General features: G+C 32.4%; 1 protein-coding gene across 1 annotated transcript in view; it reads right to left on the bottom strand.

Moving 5' to 3' along the window:
• Window positions 1-18614, bottom strand: part of LOC115877689 — a 148873-nt gene that overhangs the window by 108783 nt on the left and 21476 nt on the right. The window contains exons 2-3 of the mRNA XM_030893956.1: window positions 7566-7724; window positions 5662-5827 (exon numbers count right to left, since the gene is read on the bottom strand). Coding sequence (XP_030749816.1) covers window positions 5662-5827; window positions 7566-7724 — 325 coding nt within the window. The remainder of the gene's footprint in view (window positions 1-5661; window positions 5828-7565; window positions 7725-18614) is intronic.

Here is an 18614-nt window from a genome sequence, read left to right as displayed (position 1 = left end):
AGTTACTAGGGCTTAAGCCTGACGTAAACACTAGTGCGACTTGCTCTGTCTTTGCTCCTCTTTATGAGATAATAAATCGGTGCTTTTACGTCAGCGACCGTTTCCGCATTGCTGTTGTTTCCAACGCAGAATCTGAATTAATACAATTAGTTAATTATTGTCGAGTTAATCCATTATCTCCAGGAGAGAGGCTTAGATTGAAACGACGGCAACAATTGAATGCGACGTACCGAGTACACAAGCCTATCTATAGTTATTATCTTTTAAGGTTTCTGGTCATGGCGGAATGCAAACTGTACAAGGTGATTCAAGCTAAGCGAAAATTTAAGAATATCAATTTTTGGAATCAATTAAAATTTGTCAACATTCATGGGGCACTAAACCTAACCAGTCCATAAAATATAGAGTTTAACAAAGCAAAAACCATAATAAATTTCGAATAATAATATTAAAAAAAGGGTATAATGCTGTTAATCTATTCATGCATGAAGCGTGCTCTAATATATCGTTGGAAACATAGGAAATTCCAGGTAAATTTTGAACTGTCCAAATATTGGCTCCCCTATTAATTTTACAGTAAAGTCGTAAATAGGTTTTTAAAGGTCTGCGTATGCTGAATATGTAATGTATAAAATGAGATTTTTCAATTTATTCTACAAATTGAAAAAATTTTTGACAATAAAGGCATTTATTTATTTATTTATTTAAATGAAACTGAATATATCGAAATTAATTAAATTAAATTATTTAAGTGATATTTTCAAAAGTCAATAACTCGGAAACGGTTGGGTTGGGGTACATTGTGTGTATTTCGATTTTTGCTTAGAATTGAAGAAAGAACCGAAATATGCAATAATATACAGGGGGTTCCATTTAAAAAAATGAAACTTTGATGTGCCACGACTTTATGACCGACCCTGTATACTTAAATTTATTGCCCGCTAATAGATATTTATAAAACTTTAATATTTAACTTTTTGCCGCACCTCCTATATTTTACCTAATAGTCGACCGTTTCCATACATAACAGCGACCCTGTATAATTCTAATAAAAATAAATAAGTTATAATAATTATTAATTAACACAAACATCCGATAACCTACTGAATTAGCTAAGTCAAATTGACGTATCTAAATTTCTTTTACATCTAACCTTTGAAAAGTAGTAAGTATAAGTAAAAATGCAAGAAAAAATATACAATAATTAGTTAATTTTAAGTGAATTTCATAAATGATCAATTTACTTAAAATATGACGTATGTGCCGGTTATAGTGAGAATTCAGCTTTACTAGTAAGTTGCACCTACGAAGCTGGTTTCCATTTGGATTCTAAAGCACCGACAATTACAAAAATACTAACTTTATTTTTTAATTACTATTTCAGTGGAGAAACAACAATACTTTCCCAAAATATATACAATAAACCTCAAAATACTATTGACATCATGAAGTAAAATCATATCATATGTTATATTTCCGTGAGATTCTACCTATATCTACTACTCAATACACATAAGATAAATCTCTATTTTACTATTTCGTATATCTCCGAAATCCGATTGCGGGATCAACACGGATTTCAAATTAGAATATTTAAATCGATATTTCTGAATCCCTACGTACGTTTCCGCTCATGAGAAAAATACAGTCAAAAAAATACACACGGTTTCGAAAGGCCGATCAATCAAAGAAAATTAATGGCTGGCTACCGGTAAAATACGGTTCGACTTTCCCGTTAAAAGAAAAATCATAATTTAATCAACGAATATGCGCATTTCGTTAGGCTTCGGTAATCTGATAAGCGATTTCCTGTTCAGCCATCTCTACTGATTTATTTTCTGGTATATTTCTTAAAATCGATATACCTACATTATGAACATAATAATTATTTTAATTTAATAATGTCAATTTATATTAGTATTATCATTCATAGGAAGAATCTGTTCAATAAAGATTATTTTAAGAATTCATGAATTCAAACAATCTTTTTTTTTTAATCAGACTTAAAGCCCAATAGACCCGATCAAAACCAAAGAATACCGAACCAAATCAAAGAAAAAAAGTGATTATGATATACATGTAATAGTGTGAAAACGTTAATATATTATGCCAAAAAATGGCTTTCATATGTCAAATGTGAAAAAAGACATTTTTGTATCTCTAGGATTTGTTAACACTAATGGGACTAATAGAAACATAGGACATAAGAAACAAAGATATTTTAAAATGGCAAAATTATAATGAAAGAACTGATAGCTACTAACAATAATAAAAGAGGCATTAATTAAATGTATCACTCAGGATCTGTAGATCTTAGTAATCTATGGCTTCTAGTAATATATTACCTTTTTTAATTAATTATTCAATAAACAACATACGACACAATATAAAACTAATAAATGTACAAATTTCAATTTTGTTCACTCTTACTGAAGTATGGTTCTACCTTAATGTATTAAATACCTGTACCTATCTTTTAACTTCATAATAATATGTAGAGTAGAAAAATGTTCTAGAGTTAGATTGAGTATTATTTTTAGGGTCTTGTCAATAAAGGCACCAAACCATGTTCCACCAAACGGACAACACGGCACGACGTTTTCAATGAAACAGGAACTGCGGTTTCCAGAATGAGGAACATTTTGAAGTTTTTGAGTTGTTACACATAATTGAAGCGTGCCATATGCAAAAAGTGGTATGTGCAATTTTATAAATTTTACAGGAGGCGCATTATTATGTTTTGTTTTACCTTACTAAGAAATACAAAATATTTGTGGCTATTACTGACATCATTTTAGATATAGGCAAGTAATAAAACACATACTTTAATGAAAACATTGGTAATAAATTTGTTATTGGCCGCTAATTATCAAAACGTAGTATGTGCCAATAAAGTTGCACATGTATAATGGATTAAAATCACGTTTTAAACAAAAGATCAACACGTATTGTTTTTCTAACGCCTTTACTAATATACAAAACAGTTTGTGAAATACAATGTTAATAATATAATGCTAATACAAAAGAGGTTCTTATAAACCTATAAGTTGAAACTTATTTTTATTCATTTTGTAGGGCCTCCTGACTCTCCACCAGATTTTGATAAAAGTCTTGATTTGCGGGTGATATAAACGGATCATACTCCTAATTTCTTTAATTTTTCTTTGTTCCATTTACGGGTGCCTGTTCCACCAGTTCAATGTTTAAATTTTCAAAATTTTGTGATGTAACCTTTGGTTTAAACACACCCACTTTGCGCCATGGTGCGACGTCCGAGTACGACGTTTTAACTTCAATTTGCCCTAAGTTGTCCTTAGATATTTCAGCATAACAGCTTGCGAGATGCCCAGGGTGGAGGTTACTAGGGTAGTTTTTGCAATTTCCATCCAGTTAAAAAATCTAGTGGTGCATTTAATTACAAATGGATTTTTCAAACGAGCACTTGCCATTATACGCACCAAATCCATAGGTACTTCAGGCTTAAGACTTTTTTGGCTTTTTCTATGCAGCCAAAGTCCCGATCACATGATAGGAATGTGGCCACTTTGCGGAAATTTGTGCACTATCTCGTCGAAGTACCCTTTGGCTACCAGGGTAATATAGACAGCCAAAATACCCTGGTTCTTATTCTGCCCTCCGCAGTTATCGGACCATAGGACCAATTTTCGCTTTGTAGTATTAAGCTGAGTTGTAACGTAATCATACAAACAACTACCGATTTCGTTACATCCTCGTTTTCCAGCTGTTTCATCCCACAGGTACATAAAACCTTTCCCTTCATCTTCAAAATGTATTCCCAGATTAATACAAGTAAACTGCCGACTATAGTACATCTGAGTATGAGTCAATGCTGGAATATATAGCTGCTTTTGTAAATCATAAGACAGCACACATACATCAGACTGAGGACTTTTGCAATCTACTATGTTTTGTGACATCATTTTTGAGCGCTCTCTGCTTTACGTTGATGTAAATCGCGCTTTTAGTTCGAATTCTTTTTTTCTACGGGAGTCTTACTAGCAGCTATTGAAATTTTGTACTGGTCGCAAGTAGGACAGGTGTCCACTCTTGGGGCTCCGAAGGCTAAACTGAATTCTTTCTTAAAAATTTCATTAAACCATTGTCGGGGAGACTGGGGGCTTTGTTCCATCAAGCCGATGCTTTTCAAGAAAGGCATTATATAGCTTACGTACATTCAAATCTTCAGAAAGGTATCTCCGGTTTGTAACTTTTTCTCGACTGTAATGGCTTTCTCTGCTAGAATTGACGCAATAAAATCAATAATTTTTTGTTTCCATAGGGTGTTGTTTCTAGCAGGACGTTTACCACCTCGTTTGTCTTGGAACAGATATGCCGGAGGAGAGTATTCGCTGACTAAGTATCTCCAATCTTCTTTGTGTAATAGCCAAAGTTAAACACAAGGTACTTTTACATACCTGAACTTCGGATTCTCCTGGAAGTGGTAGAAAATATTTAAAAGAGTGTTGTCGTCTGCTCTGGTTGGGATTATCGTAATTTCCATGTCTTCTACGTTTGATTAAAAGTAGGTCGAATAAGGGAACGTAAAAAAGTTCTGCTGCTCATTATAATCTGCCAATTTCCAAAACTGCTCAAACACTCTTTTCTTGCAGCAACAGTAATTAGCTTACAAGAGTACTGACAGCTGCACTTCACCTAAAAGAATATTTTAATAAAATATATCAGTTCTCTTCAGGATCTGAAAAAGAATAAAACTGTGGTTTTTACTTACCTGTTCACAAAAGCGTTTGCCGGGTATTGGTCGCTTTTTTGTTTTAGAGTTTGGTATGGACTTCCAGAGTTTTTATTGCGTTTTACATCTTCTCTTACATTCCCAGTAAATTTTCTTTTTTTGGCACGTATTTCTTCAGGAATATCCATTTTTTTATCGAAAACAGTACACCCGAACACCGCTTAAAAAGCTTTGCTAGGTTATGATAAATAAGCAGCTGTTCGTTGGCACTTACTACGTTTTGATATGTAATTCCTTACATCGCCGCTGGACAAAGCGCCATCGATATAAATTTTATTGTGCAAGTAAAGCATGGCACATACTATCTATTTAGCATATAATCCGCATTTGTGAAAAAGTGGCACTTACAACGTTATGCATATGGCACGCTTCAATTATTTATAATACACAATAACTATATTACACTAATCAACAATTAACAAATTTAGTTTCCAAATTCATTACTGGACGTTCTTATAAGATTATGAAAAGATCATCTTAGTTATCTATTCTATGTATGGACTCTATTTATTTGTCATCATTTATCAAGCTGGTCATGGTTTTACCATATTCCATAATCGTGGTTTTAAAAATGAACCTTTGCAGTACCTTGATCTCCTCCGCATTTGCTTTTTACACTCAATACTTTGGACTATAAAAAATCAAACGTAATAAATAAATCGTCAATAGTATAATGCATGATGAAAACTGTTCATCTGGTTGAAATTACAGGAAACATATTCAAAACAATAAAAAGCGATTTCAGGTCGATGGTGGAATTTGAGTTTTGAGTTTGTTTTCGAAACTGAAAACATACTTTTGTGTCTGAAATTAGTGGTAATTGTGGTAAACGTTCAGTATAAATTCGCCTTAACAAATAATACAAATTTTAAACATGCACCGCCACCTACCTGAACGTGCAAGAATTCATCTCCTTCGGTTTGCAACCCTCTCGTTACAGTCACCCTTCCCGTGTTTACCGTGCCGTTCGCAGGGGGCGCTGTGGATTCGTCTTCGTGTTTTACGAACTGGATTCGACCGGCCTCGACGCAAATGTTCGGCGCCAGAGGGAGACACCTACAAATAGAGAAAACTGGGTTATTGATCGGGAAAGTCTTATATCCAGATTACAAGTCGATACAAGATAGCTAGGATGGAAGGAAGCTATATTTAGCTGTGACTAAAATATGTAAATTTTAGCAATCTTTTTATAATTATAAAGTTAAAAAAGGTAAAAACTACCAAACACTTACATTATTGTATAGGTATACTACAGCACAATAGCACAAAAGCTTATGAAATATTGTTTACTACTTCTTTAGTAAACAACAAAAAAATAATTGTGAATATCGCTTCAATAAAGCAAATTGTTATTAAATATATGTATTTAGAAAGTAACTAGATTCGGGATTTAAAACCAAACCATAAAAGTCTTCTCAAAACCGTTATTGTACTTACAAGATACTATTGTAACAGAGAATTTTAAAACTACAAACTTGACATAATGCTGTGTAGAAAAATGGAGTGATAATAATAACATGCAATTCCCCTTAGAACGATTTTAACAACCTTTAATTTTTATATATTTCTATGATGATAAACGAAAACTAAAATACATTTCAGAAAATATTGTTAACGCATATTTATGTATGTTAGAAAAACATAAACACTTAAATATTATTCTAATAATACAGAGAATCCAAAAGAATTGTACAAAACAAATTTAATATTTTCTCTAGATCATATCGTGGCTCATGGCACTAGTTAGAAACGGTCAATCATATACAAAAGAATTATGCAAACCTTCACTAAAATAATAATTGACAATTTTAAACTCTTAGACATATTTTTCAATACAATTTTTCGCATACATCGTTTTCGATTTTTGGAAATACTCAAATTCGAAAGAGATTGAATCTGATATTTTTAATATAATTTAAGCTTCTCAGCTCTATTCGGGCTACCTATATTTTAAAACATTGAGAATTCTATATATAATTACACATCAAAATCTATGTTTTAATATTTTTTTAACCGAGCAAAATACATAATGTTTATATAATCAGAACTACCATGATCGAAAAAAACGGAATCAAAGACGGCTGGGGAATGAATAGTCAATGATAATTTTGGCGAGGTAAATCTATAGACGTCATTTATTAAAAACTGACATAAAACTTGCCAAAATTAAGACCAATTATAGAAAGATTTAAAAAGGTTTGGTTTGGTTATCTAATGCCAAAAAAATATTTTTTCTCGAATTTAAAAGTACACCATTTAAAACTAATGTTTACTCAAAACAAAAATATATTATAACCTTCAAGGCCACCTGGCAGTAAGCGCCACTAAAAAATAAAGAAGAGTACCGGCCAAGTAATGACGTCTTGAGGTTTGACCTCGCCAAAATTATCATCGATTGTCATTCCACACCCGTCTTTGACGCCGTTTTTTTTTCGATCGTATAATATATTATTTCATAGACAGACTCACACTCAAAGCTCGTTCACAACTGGTTTGATGTTGATATCACGTATGTATTTATAATATATTGTATATATATGATCGAAAAAAAGTCGTCAGGGATGGCAATGGAATGAAGATCGCTGTCATTTAAAATGTAAAATTATATGGGGAATGTCATTGATCGTCATTTCAAAGCCAACTGGACGCCGTTTTTTTGCGCGACTAATAACGAGAAAACATTTCACTATATTTTATTACAAAGGTAAAAAGGTCACCATCATTATAGCTTTTAGCAATATAAAATTCCGAAAAAAAAATCATTTAGAAAAAAAGTCTAGAGAAAATCAATTACCTTTGCGGCGGCGGCGGGGGTGGAGTATCTGCGCGCTCAGTTTTCTCGTAGCCCACCAGGTGGCGCGCGTCGAGCACCGGATGGACCTGGTGGGCAGATCGAGGCTTATCTCCTTCCAAAGAGTTGGAATCGCAGGGGATTCTGGATCCGGCGCTGGACCTGTAAATTAAAAAAGGAAAATTTGAGATTTTGCTTAAAACATAGTTTTCTTAATCTATATAACTGTGATAACAAACCTAACAGCGAAGAGAGTGTTTTTGTTATTTTGACAATCTTGTGGTACAGATGAATGAGTCACATTCGATCAACTATACCACAACATCAGTCATCTATACCATAACATAGGAATGAGATCAATCAATTTGACAGTTGACATTTGCTTTCTATATTTCTGTATGCATTTCAATTCAAGTATTTTTAAATGTTTTATACATATTCTTTATAAAGGTGCATATCCTATATAGAATTTTCTCTTTCAATAGTAAAATATACTGCAAAAAATGAGTAGGTGTCTTTCATAAAGATTTACCGTTGAAAGAGCCATATGTATAGTTTATATCAAATAAACTTTTAGTCGTTTGATTAAGCTTGACCGGTACAGCGTTGCCCACTTTTACATATTTTCTTTTAGTCAAAATATTTTAGGAAACAAAAATAAATTAATTACCGCTTTCCCTTTCAAATTATTCTAATAAAGTTGCGATCAGTTTTTAGAGCTATTAAGCTATCTTGTACACTTCGCACTCAAACAGGTTCTAAAAAGAACAATGTTCGACTGCAAAGTCCGCTAGTAAATTTTTTTAAGCTTAAAATACCACAACACAATTCATTTAAACCAAAAACTCGTAATACAAAACTCAATTATCAAAACGAATGACAATGTCAGGAAATAAATAAATAAATGTGGCAACTTGACATTTTTTACAGCAGAGCTACCACCTGAATCCCCAGAGGGAAATTTAAATTCCAGTTAGTCAGCCCGGCGCCGAATATGACCCTGGTTGACCACAATGAATTTAAAAGTCGCGCCCTCGATTACGTAACTAAAGTTTAATTGGTATCAAATATAAGAGCGCGCATATCTGAGAAAATCGGTAAATTTTACATAAAATTGGGATAATATCATTATTTGATGACTCACTAATCCTTTTAGGCATTATCCGTGTCTATAAATACCCATTTAATTTAAAAGGTCAATGAAGAATAATAATAGTTATCAAATATTACACAACATCGTCAATAAAATTTCGTTTTCAATTAGAGTTAATTAAAGAGCTGGATTCACACCCACCTGCGTTAAATAAAGATATAAACCTAACGTTTATGGGCAGCTTTTCGAAAAATACCCTGAAGCGTTATTTCTAAATTAAATTAATGAAGCAGTAACCGTATAGACCACAGTCGGTTCTGTAGTAAATAATAATTATAATAATTATTACGTAAATTTCTTACCGTAGGCAGCAATTTGTATTTTAGTACGTTTCATTGTTCTCTTTTTATGGCATAATGCCATTAAATGTATATTCTATAATTATTATTACCAGTTAAAAATAAAATTTCCGACTTAAAAATCATGTTGATGGGAAAAGTTAAGTTTCAAGTTTTTTAATTTCTTAAGTATGGCAGTTTCATTTCTTCAACTTTTGGAACAGTTCTTTGAAGTAATCGGAACTTAGCTAATTAAATCAATGAATAGAGAGTCTGTTCAACGAAAAGGAATTTCAACAGACCTATCCAAGAAATGACAAAACATTCAATTTACCTATGAATTAATATGACGGACAAAAATTATTGTGTCATTTTAATGTTTCTGGCTTGGCAGACTATATACAAAATATCTCGCAAAATATAGACATCGATGAGAGGAGATAGACCACTTGATTGAGTTTTTTGTTAGATGTTTGATAGTGAACAATAGTTATGGAATAAGATAACAAATAATTATTTAGCACTAATAAAGTCAAAATTGATTATTTTGGAGTTCATTAGAGAATATTATAGCCATTACTCAATCCTATGAAATTGTAAAAAAGGCCATATACAGGATGGTAACAATTTCGATGCTCAACAATGGCATCTCAGAAACTACAAAAGATATGAAGTCGGTTAAATGGGACAAAAGTTGCATAATTAGAAGTTTGACACACACCTATGAAGAAAACTCCGGTATCTTGATTAGTTTGGGATTTATGTCAAAGAAATGAAAATAATACGTTTATTTTAAATGACAATATCTTCAAAACTATTGTATCTATTGCAATGTAAGTTGATAGTTTTATATTTTTGACCTCGGCCAGTTAAATGCCGTTTTCAGAAAATTTCTAAGCCTTCTAGATTTCGCACAACAACAGCCAAGTTTTTGTTTTCTTATGCCCGCCATTTTGAATTTTTATACTATTAGACAGAGCAAAATATAATCTATACGGTGGTATCTAATTTTTATTCATTATTATGTAAATTCACTAAAAAATAGATTTTTTAAAAATTCGCTCACAAGATCAAGTCTGCCTTGGAAATCCAATTTACACTTTATATATAAGCAAGTTATTTTTTGTTTATTCTATTAAGTGTCAAATCTGGACGCACAAAAATTGTATAGTAGAATTCTATACAGGTCAATACAAGGAATTGTATTAAAATGTCTGTCTCATATCCTTTGAACTTTGTTCAAACGATATCAGTATAGCACCAAATCAGATTATTTGTGGTCTGGTTTCTCTAATTGAATGACGATTTTCTTTTGCATAATAATGTCAATTTTTTTTCTTTTAAACGTACCAGAATTTGTAAATAAAGATTCATCCGTCTATAATATTTTTCTATTATTCTAAAGGGGGATTTCTTGAACACTTTCCCGAAACCATTTGCAAAATTGTAATATTCTCTTGTGATCACCAGCTTGTAAAAAAATGTAAATTTGGTACACATTTAAATTTCGATATTTACGTTTTTTGATAATTTTCCCTACATAACAATTGCTTATACAACACTCACGACTTATTTTGCGGCTAGAACTTTCCGGACTTATTTCAATCTGAGCTGGCATATTAATATCATTGGGCCTTTTAAAATATTGCCCTCTTGTTTTTTAAAGCTACCAGCAACTGCTAAATTTCTTGAAATCCTTGCGAAAATAGTACGATGAGACTGTGTCCTTTCAAGATACAATGTTTCATAAATTGGGCATGCTATATCGGAATTTCTATTATTTTTTACGATGTACTTAAACAGCCGTTAAACGGTAGCCTACTAAAATGCCGCTAATAGATATTGTGACGTCGTTCGTTGTGATGTCGGCGGAAAGTAATGCCTAGCCTTAAACTTTTTGCAAGAGCACCTGTGGGTCAGTGGCTGAGGCTATCGCTTCGTAAGCGAATGGTCCGGGTTCAAATCTCACGCCGACCAAGACTTTTTTATATTTGATGATCTTATTGCATTGGTTTCACTCTTTTTATTTGGATTGGTTTAGTTATTTGGCGGGTTGGTTAGCGTGGTTATTTGGAGGGTGTTAATTCATTGGTTAGTTGGTTATTTGGTGGGGTTGGTTGATTTTTACTAATTTATATTTGCTTATTATATTTTTTTATCAGTGTCGAGGTTAGTTGCGTTGGTTAAGTTGGTTATTTGGTGGGGTGGATAGCGTTGGTTAGTCCTTATAAAATTTATATATTTCATAAAGCCGTGAAGTGCGTCACATCAACGACGTCATACCTATGAACGGTATTTTAGTAAACTACCGTTTAACGGCAGTTTAAGTACAGCCTATTTTTTAAGTAAACATCATACATAATATCTCGTGTATCCTCACTTGTAAACTTATTGTTGATAGTTAATACACTTTACACTATCTATTATAAATTTTTGTGTCCAGATTTGACACTTAATAGTGTAAACAAAAATTAACTTTCTGTCGAAATTTTCAAGGCAGACTTGATCTTGACAGCGAATTTGAAAAAAAATATTTTTTTAGTGAATTTACATAATAATGAATAAAAATTAGATACCACCGTACATATTATTTTTTGCTCTGTTTAATAGTATAAAAATTCAAAATGGCGGCCATAAGTAACCAAAAACTTGACTGTTGTTGTGCGAAATCTAGAAGGCTTAGAAATTTTCTAAAAACGGCATTTAATTGGCCGAAGTCAAAAATATAAAACTGCCAACTTCCGTTGCAATAGATACGATAGTTCTGAAGATATTGTCATTTAAAATAAACGTATTATTTTCATTTTTTTTGGCATAAATCCGAAACTAATCAAGATACCGGGGTTTTCTTCATAGGTGTTAGTCAAACTTCTAATTAGGCAACTTTGGTCCCATTTAACCGAATTCCTATCTCTCGAAGTTTCTGAGATGCCAATGTTGAGCATGGAAATTGTCACCACCCTATATACCAAAACAAGTTAAATAAGGGTTGGAAACAAATATAAAATATAAATAAATTTAACTCTGAGCTACAAATTGCAGAGTTTAAGTGAAAGAATAAGCCACTGAACTTGTCTAAAGAAGAAGCGGTGGAAGCAGACAGAAGTGAAGATGAATATTCTGAATATCTTTTTTACTGTTTCCTACGACATCTTTTTTATTTCATTTTTGTCAACAAGATTTCACAACAGAACTTTATAATGGAAGCTGAAGAGTAAAATAGTATTTTCACAGTGCTTTTATAACCAGCTTGCCGACTCGCGATCATTTAATGGAAATCTGGAATACCTACACAAATATTCGCTTTAAGGTTCAGAACCGGGAAATCCTGGTACCGAAAGCCCCGTTCTAAAATTATTTTGAAGTTTCTATAATGTTTATTAGCAATTATTGAAGTTTAAATATGTTATTTTATTATTTAGTATAATATTTCTGAACGTATTAGTTATATTTTTTGTGTTATGTTTTTATAGACATTTGCATCTTTAATTGAAAATGTTAAGCTTTTTTTCCTCGTTTTTTTCTAATTTAGTTAAGTTGGTTTCGAGGTTGGTTGATGTTGTTTGATGTAATTTTTAAGGTACCTATGTGTTTTCTTTTTTTTATTGTGGTCATGTTTACTTTCTCATAACTTAATAATTTGATATTATTTTCATTTGAAACTCAATTTTCTATCAGTTTTACTTTTGAGAACCATCCCTTGCTTGTTAATTAACGAACTCCACAAACGTTGAACGAAAATATTTTAATACGGTTCTGGAAACTCTAATTAAGACTACCAATAATTAGGGTTCAGATCTTTTTGGGCATCACAAAACCGGGTCTCGGTAACAATAATTAAAAAATATTTTTTTGTTACGTGTTTGTTAAGTCCTTTGATACTTTCTAGCGGTCGAAATCAAACTCTTCTAAATAAATAATGATGCTATATTTTATTGTTCTTGCTTCTTTTCACTTTTGAAGTTCCTGTAATAATTATTATGTTATGTTTTAATAGATATTTGCATTTTTAATTCAATATTTTAGGGCTTATGTCTCAAATTCAGTTAAGTTGGTTTATCTTGTTTGATGTGAAATTTAAGTTACTTTTTTCTTTACTTGTGTTCATGTTAATTTTCTCATGACTCATTACTTAATAATTTGATATTATTTTCATTAAAAATCCTAATTTTTTATCCATTTTAATTTGAAAATACATCCCTTGCTTTCTGATTGATGAACTGCACCACCATTGAACAAAAATTAGTAAGTACCGAAAGTACTGAAAAAAACGGGAAATCCCGTCTCCTAAGAGGCGCGGTACCGAAATTCCCGGTTCCGAAAAACAGCTCCAGTACCGAAAACCCTAATTCGCTTGTCTTATATATGTATCAAGGTTCTGAGCTTCATTGAATCTTTGTTCATAAAAACAATCGAGACTAGCGCTCTGACTACTGACCTGTGTACGAGAGTAACTGTACTGCGCAACAGGTAAGAAGTGGAACATTTTAACAAAACGCTGATTGCAATGTTATAGTATATTTAACAAAACTTTGGTTGCACTGGTGCCATTGATGACGTGCAACCAAAATGTTGTTAAATATACTATATATGCGCTGCCTGTTGGTAAAAGAAAATCATTATTTTATTCGTTTTTAAAAATGTAAATGTGTTAAGTAAAATTCGTAATATCTAGGTAACGTAAATTTTAAAATTATTACATTTTATACGTCCCTCGTCGCATCGTCAGAACAGACAATCAATTTACTGTTCAGTTTTTTTCTATTACGTATTTAATTACTTCGTAGGCAGGTAATAAAAAGGGACAATAATAAGTATAATTAAAATTCCTTATTTGGTAATATTCTATTTGCTAGTCAACATGACTAATTTATCGTCAAATATTGAAGTTCTATTTTTGAAAAAAAATAAATTTCTTCTATTCGATAAATGAATGCGCTTATAGCAAAATTAAACTACAGAAACTCATCTCTACATCTTATGTATAAATGGGCACAACCTTATAAAGTATTAAGGCTGAAATTATACTTTTTCCAAAAATAGGAAGTAATTCGTGGTTAATCTTGATAGTCTTCCAACTGTCTTCGCGTGATTACGAGTAATTGGAGATCACAGGCGGCTTGCATTGTACAAAGCCAACTGCAATCTTTCAATAAACAGTGGAATGCAGCCGGTTCAAGCTTTATTCGAGATGCCAGGCATTGTGATATGGAAAAACATTTTTTCTAATTAAACCTGACCATTATCTTCTTAAATCTTACTTTGATTGATACAGGCACTTTACGACAATGTGCTTTTAATTTTCGACATTTTCACTAAAATTTTCAATGTGAATTGATTATCGCCATATAAAAAAACGAATTACATTTTTATCACTAAATGTCTAGTTTAATATATGTATGTGTTGTGGAAATTCAAAAAATAGAAATAGTATACACTCACCGGCACAAAAAACGGGCACCTTAAAATTTTGATGAATATTAAAGTTTTATATATTTTGTTCTCGTGGGTCGATTTTGATGCCTTTTTAAGCAATGTGTAACTAAATTATTTGGCTTTTTACTGTCTCATTCTAGATTAAAAATGAAGTTTCATTCTGTCAATTATACAAAATGTTGATATTTTGGTGAACAAAATGTTGATATTTTGGTGAACGTTTGAAACACCTTGTGGTTTTTCTTTTTTTTCGTGGGTGAAAAATCTGTAAACCAGAGACCGTAAATGGTACTGTCGGGGTGGTTGAGGTACCTTACCTAAAAAACGTCCACAAACCGCTTTGAGTATCTCCCCAAGGAACTGCCTTTCGGAATTACTTCTGGGGGAGGCAGTTTTATTGTCATGTTGCAGGTAATTGAGCACTTCAGTCAAAGTTGGACACTAGCGAGTGTGGTAAGTACAAAGTAGTACTAGAGCAGTATGGTAAGTACACTCAAATTATTCTTCTTTTTTTTTACTTTCCAAACCTTTTGGCTTCGTTTTCCTTTTCCAATCCTTTTCTTGGTTAACTGTACTACGAAGTCTTCCATGGTGCTTTCTTTGTTTATGCCTATTGCAAATAATGTGTGCTTTTCTTCCTCTTCTGTTAAAGCTGAATCCGTTTCTAAACTGGATTTCTTGATAGTTATCAAGATATTTCCTGCTTGTAAATGTCCATGTTCTATTGCACTCCTTAGCTGGGGTTGCTAAATTCTACCTAGTCTTTTGCTGTCACTTTTTTCTAATGTAGTGTGTACAATTACGGCAGTACTCTGATCTTTTTGTTGATTTGCCGCTAGAGGCCTGGTATTTATGAAAGACGATTCTGGTCAATCTTTTTTAATCAGTGTTACTAAATCTTCCAAATCACTACACCTGCTTAATTCTTTCCTTATATCTTCTGCCCGCTTTATTTCACTCCACCCCCTGTCATTTACTGGAGTTTGTGTAGAAGATTCCGTCATGTTTTTCTCTGTAGGCTTTCGCTTTTTTGTAATGCAAGCAATTTAAAAATTATTTTGTCATCTAGGTACATCTTTTCCCGATAGTTTGTTTTTTGATTCACCTCAATATCTTTATTTTTATTGGAGATATCCGCTTTTAAATAAGACCGTAACGATATACAGCAATTTTAGCATTGATTTTGGGTCCTCATCAATACGCTTATAAAATAGTGTTTACTGTTTTTGCAGTAATTGAATATCGGCTATTGCTGCTTTAATTGTTCATGATAGAAATTAACTTTTGGACTTAAAATCGTATCTGCTAGAGTAACTGCACAACAAATAATAGTAATATGATTTTCCAAAGACAGTGACATTACATAAATCATAAACACTATTTTATAGATCTGTTGACTAGGACCAAATGCAAAGGCACGGTTTTAATCTAAAAAAATACGAAAAAATGTTAGTATCGTTTTCAAAAGCGAATATCTAAAAAAGAAATACAACTAGTGAGAATCACAAAAAAAAATTCAGAAAAGATACACCAAGATGATAAAATAATTTTTACATTCCTTGATTTGTTACTCCACAGGGTGTTCCAAACTTTTACCAAACATTAACATTTTGTTTTCCCTTGTATAATTGACAGATCGGAAATTTCATTTTTAATTTATAAAGACATTTAATAGACTAGAACATCAATCATTTAATTCACTATATAGAACACAACATATAAAACTTTAAAATACATGAACATTTTTGAGGTGCCCGTTTTTCGTACCGGTGAGTGTATTTTTTTATTTTTTTTTGTACACATTTTGGATTACCAATATTATTAACTAGGTTATAGGAATAATTATTTCAAGACGGTCAGTTATACTCGTATGTATTAATTTTCATTTTATGGTGTCTATTTTTATTCTATGTGTTATAACAAAAGAACTAGCCTTTGATTTTTTTCTGGATCTCCCGTTATTAAAAAAAGAAAAAGACGCAGTTAAAGATAAATAGGTCCAAACTGTGCACACTTATTACCAAAGCAACTCAAGCACATATTTCCGCGAATTCTTCAAAGGATTCGTTTCGTGTTTTCAATAAGTTATTTTAAAACCGCATATTGAATATAGGGATTGTTATGGCATACCGTTATCTGCACCATTGTCGCGCCTGTAGATTACCGATACGACAACAATGTTCGGACAGAATGCAAATCATATCTGATGGCAAAAGTGCAACAACGAGACATGTACGGCCGACGCATATACTGACGTCGGCTTTGATTGCGATTTGGCGATATCGCAGATTAAAAAACGACCATTTAGGCCATGAAAATGAATCGAAATTGGATATGTCATTTATTCAAACTGACTGCTGCAATATGCATTAGTTGGCAGAATATTTGATACTTCGTAATACATGATGTAGCTGCGAATCACGTCCAGTAACACGATGTCTGATATAAGATTACACACTACAGAATATTAATATATTACAGTTGGGGGTTGGAATCTTTGGTGTTACAGCAGCAAAATAAAACGATAATTCACCATAATACACCAAAACACTTTTACTTTTGCACTGAACGCGCGTTTCGCTAGCCATGTTATAAAAACTCCAGTTTTAATCATCTGCCGATGATGCTAACATGGTTAAGTACGGACCTGGATTCTTTAACTTTTAAACTTATGTTAGTTATATTTATTTAAAACTGGTTCATTATCTATTTTTAACTATATCTATTATTATACGAAGCCAGATATATTGTACTTCTACATCGAAAATGTCAATTCCAACGAGAAGTTCTTGACAGAGACAATGACAGTTGATCGTAAGTTATTTAAAGTTCTTGTTAAACGTTAAAAGTACCGTATAAAAATAAAAATAGTTTTCAAACAAAAAGACAACTATTTTATAGACCACCAACCAGTTATATTTTTAAATTGCGATTTTAACGCTTTAACAACGTGTTCACAAACTGACTAACGACAGACTGTCACTATTATGTCAAGAGTTTCAGCTATTAAGCATAGTTAATTTAAGACTAAAATTTAATTTCTATGTCTACTGATATGTTATCATTTTTAGATGATTCGGTACTTCGTAAAAAAATCGATTTAAGATGATTATAATATGTATAAACAAAACCTGGAATGGGAATCCTCCAACGGTCTAAGACCCTCGAAGAAATCCCTCAGCACCTACGACTGAGAACAATCAAAGTTTTTCCTTGATTTCAGTAAGAACCATCTACGGATTGTCACGGGTTTTTTAACAGGACACTGCCTCCTCAACGAACATCTCAGTAGATTGGTGCTAAGAAACACCGGCGAATGCAGATTCTGTGTAGAAAAATGGGGAAACACCAGAACACCTCATCAATGAGTGCACCGAGATGACAACTATTCGTACCATAAACTTTGGTACGACTAATATTGGAGATGGAGAACTAGCCTCTGTGAAGCTCTCTTAGATACTGGCTTTTGTCAAATCCCTGACACTGTACGATGAGTAATAACTCGTTAAAACTAAAGAAAAGGGAATAGACAATAAAATACACAAAAAATAATAAAACAGCATCAGGGATGGCTATGAAATGAAGATCGCTGTCATACGGTAGTATGTACTGTTTACGAATTTTCCAAATAATGATGATTTTCTAAAAAAGCAAAATGGTAGTATTCTATGACTCTCACACCACAATTAATTTGGTAGTTACGAATCGCATTGAATAGTGATTCAGTCAAGAAATCCAGGTTCGCATTTAAATTGACGAAGTTGTTGATGGTCTCTCGAATCCAAAACGTCGGATTGTAAAATTATGCTTGTCACTTTGCACAAGGGAATAAGTGACATGATGACAATGATGAAGAGTTATTTTCGTCACACCTTTTAATTAATTCTAAAATTTTAGAAAAAATAAAAAAACTGTGCTAACAAGGTTAGCAAAACGCACATCCAAGTGGTTTTGACGTACTGTGCTGAACTGATGTTTCATTTTGCTGTTTAAAAACCTAGTTTTTTAATTTTTATTTTTTTTTAAATGATGTATCATTACAGTGGAAAGTTCTATCCTAAATTTGCAACAATAAGAAACGTGTTTACCATACGAACTCAATTGTTGCAACATTTCGCACTTCCTGCTCCATTATCGCAGACGAGTTCGAAACGTTTGCAGCGAGGTCGGTTTTATCATGTTCAC

The sequence above is a fragment of the Sitophilus oryzae genome, unplaced genomic scaffold, assembly GCF_002938485.1.
Source record: "Sitophilus oryzae breed Bouriz unplaced genomic scaffold, Soryzae_2.0 scaffold_1497_pilon_pilon, whole genome shotgun sequence".
Taxonomy (NCBI): Eukaryota; Metazoa; Arthropoda; class Insecta; order Coleoptera; family Curculionidae; genus Sitophilus; species Sitophilus oryzae.
Note: the sequence above shows the minus strand (reverse complement) of the source record. Positions and strands in the feature narration are given on the sequence as shown.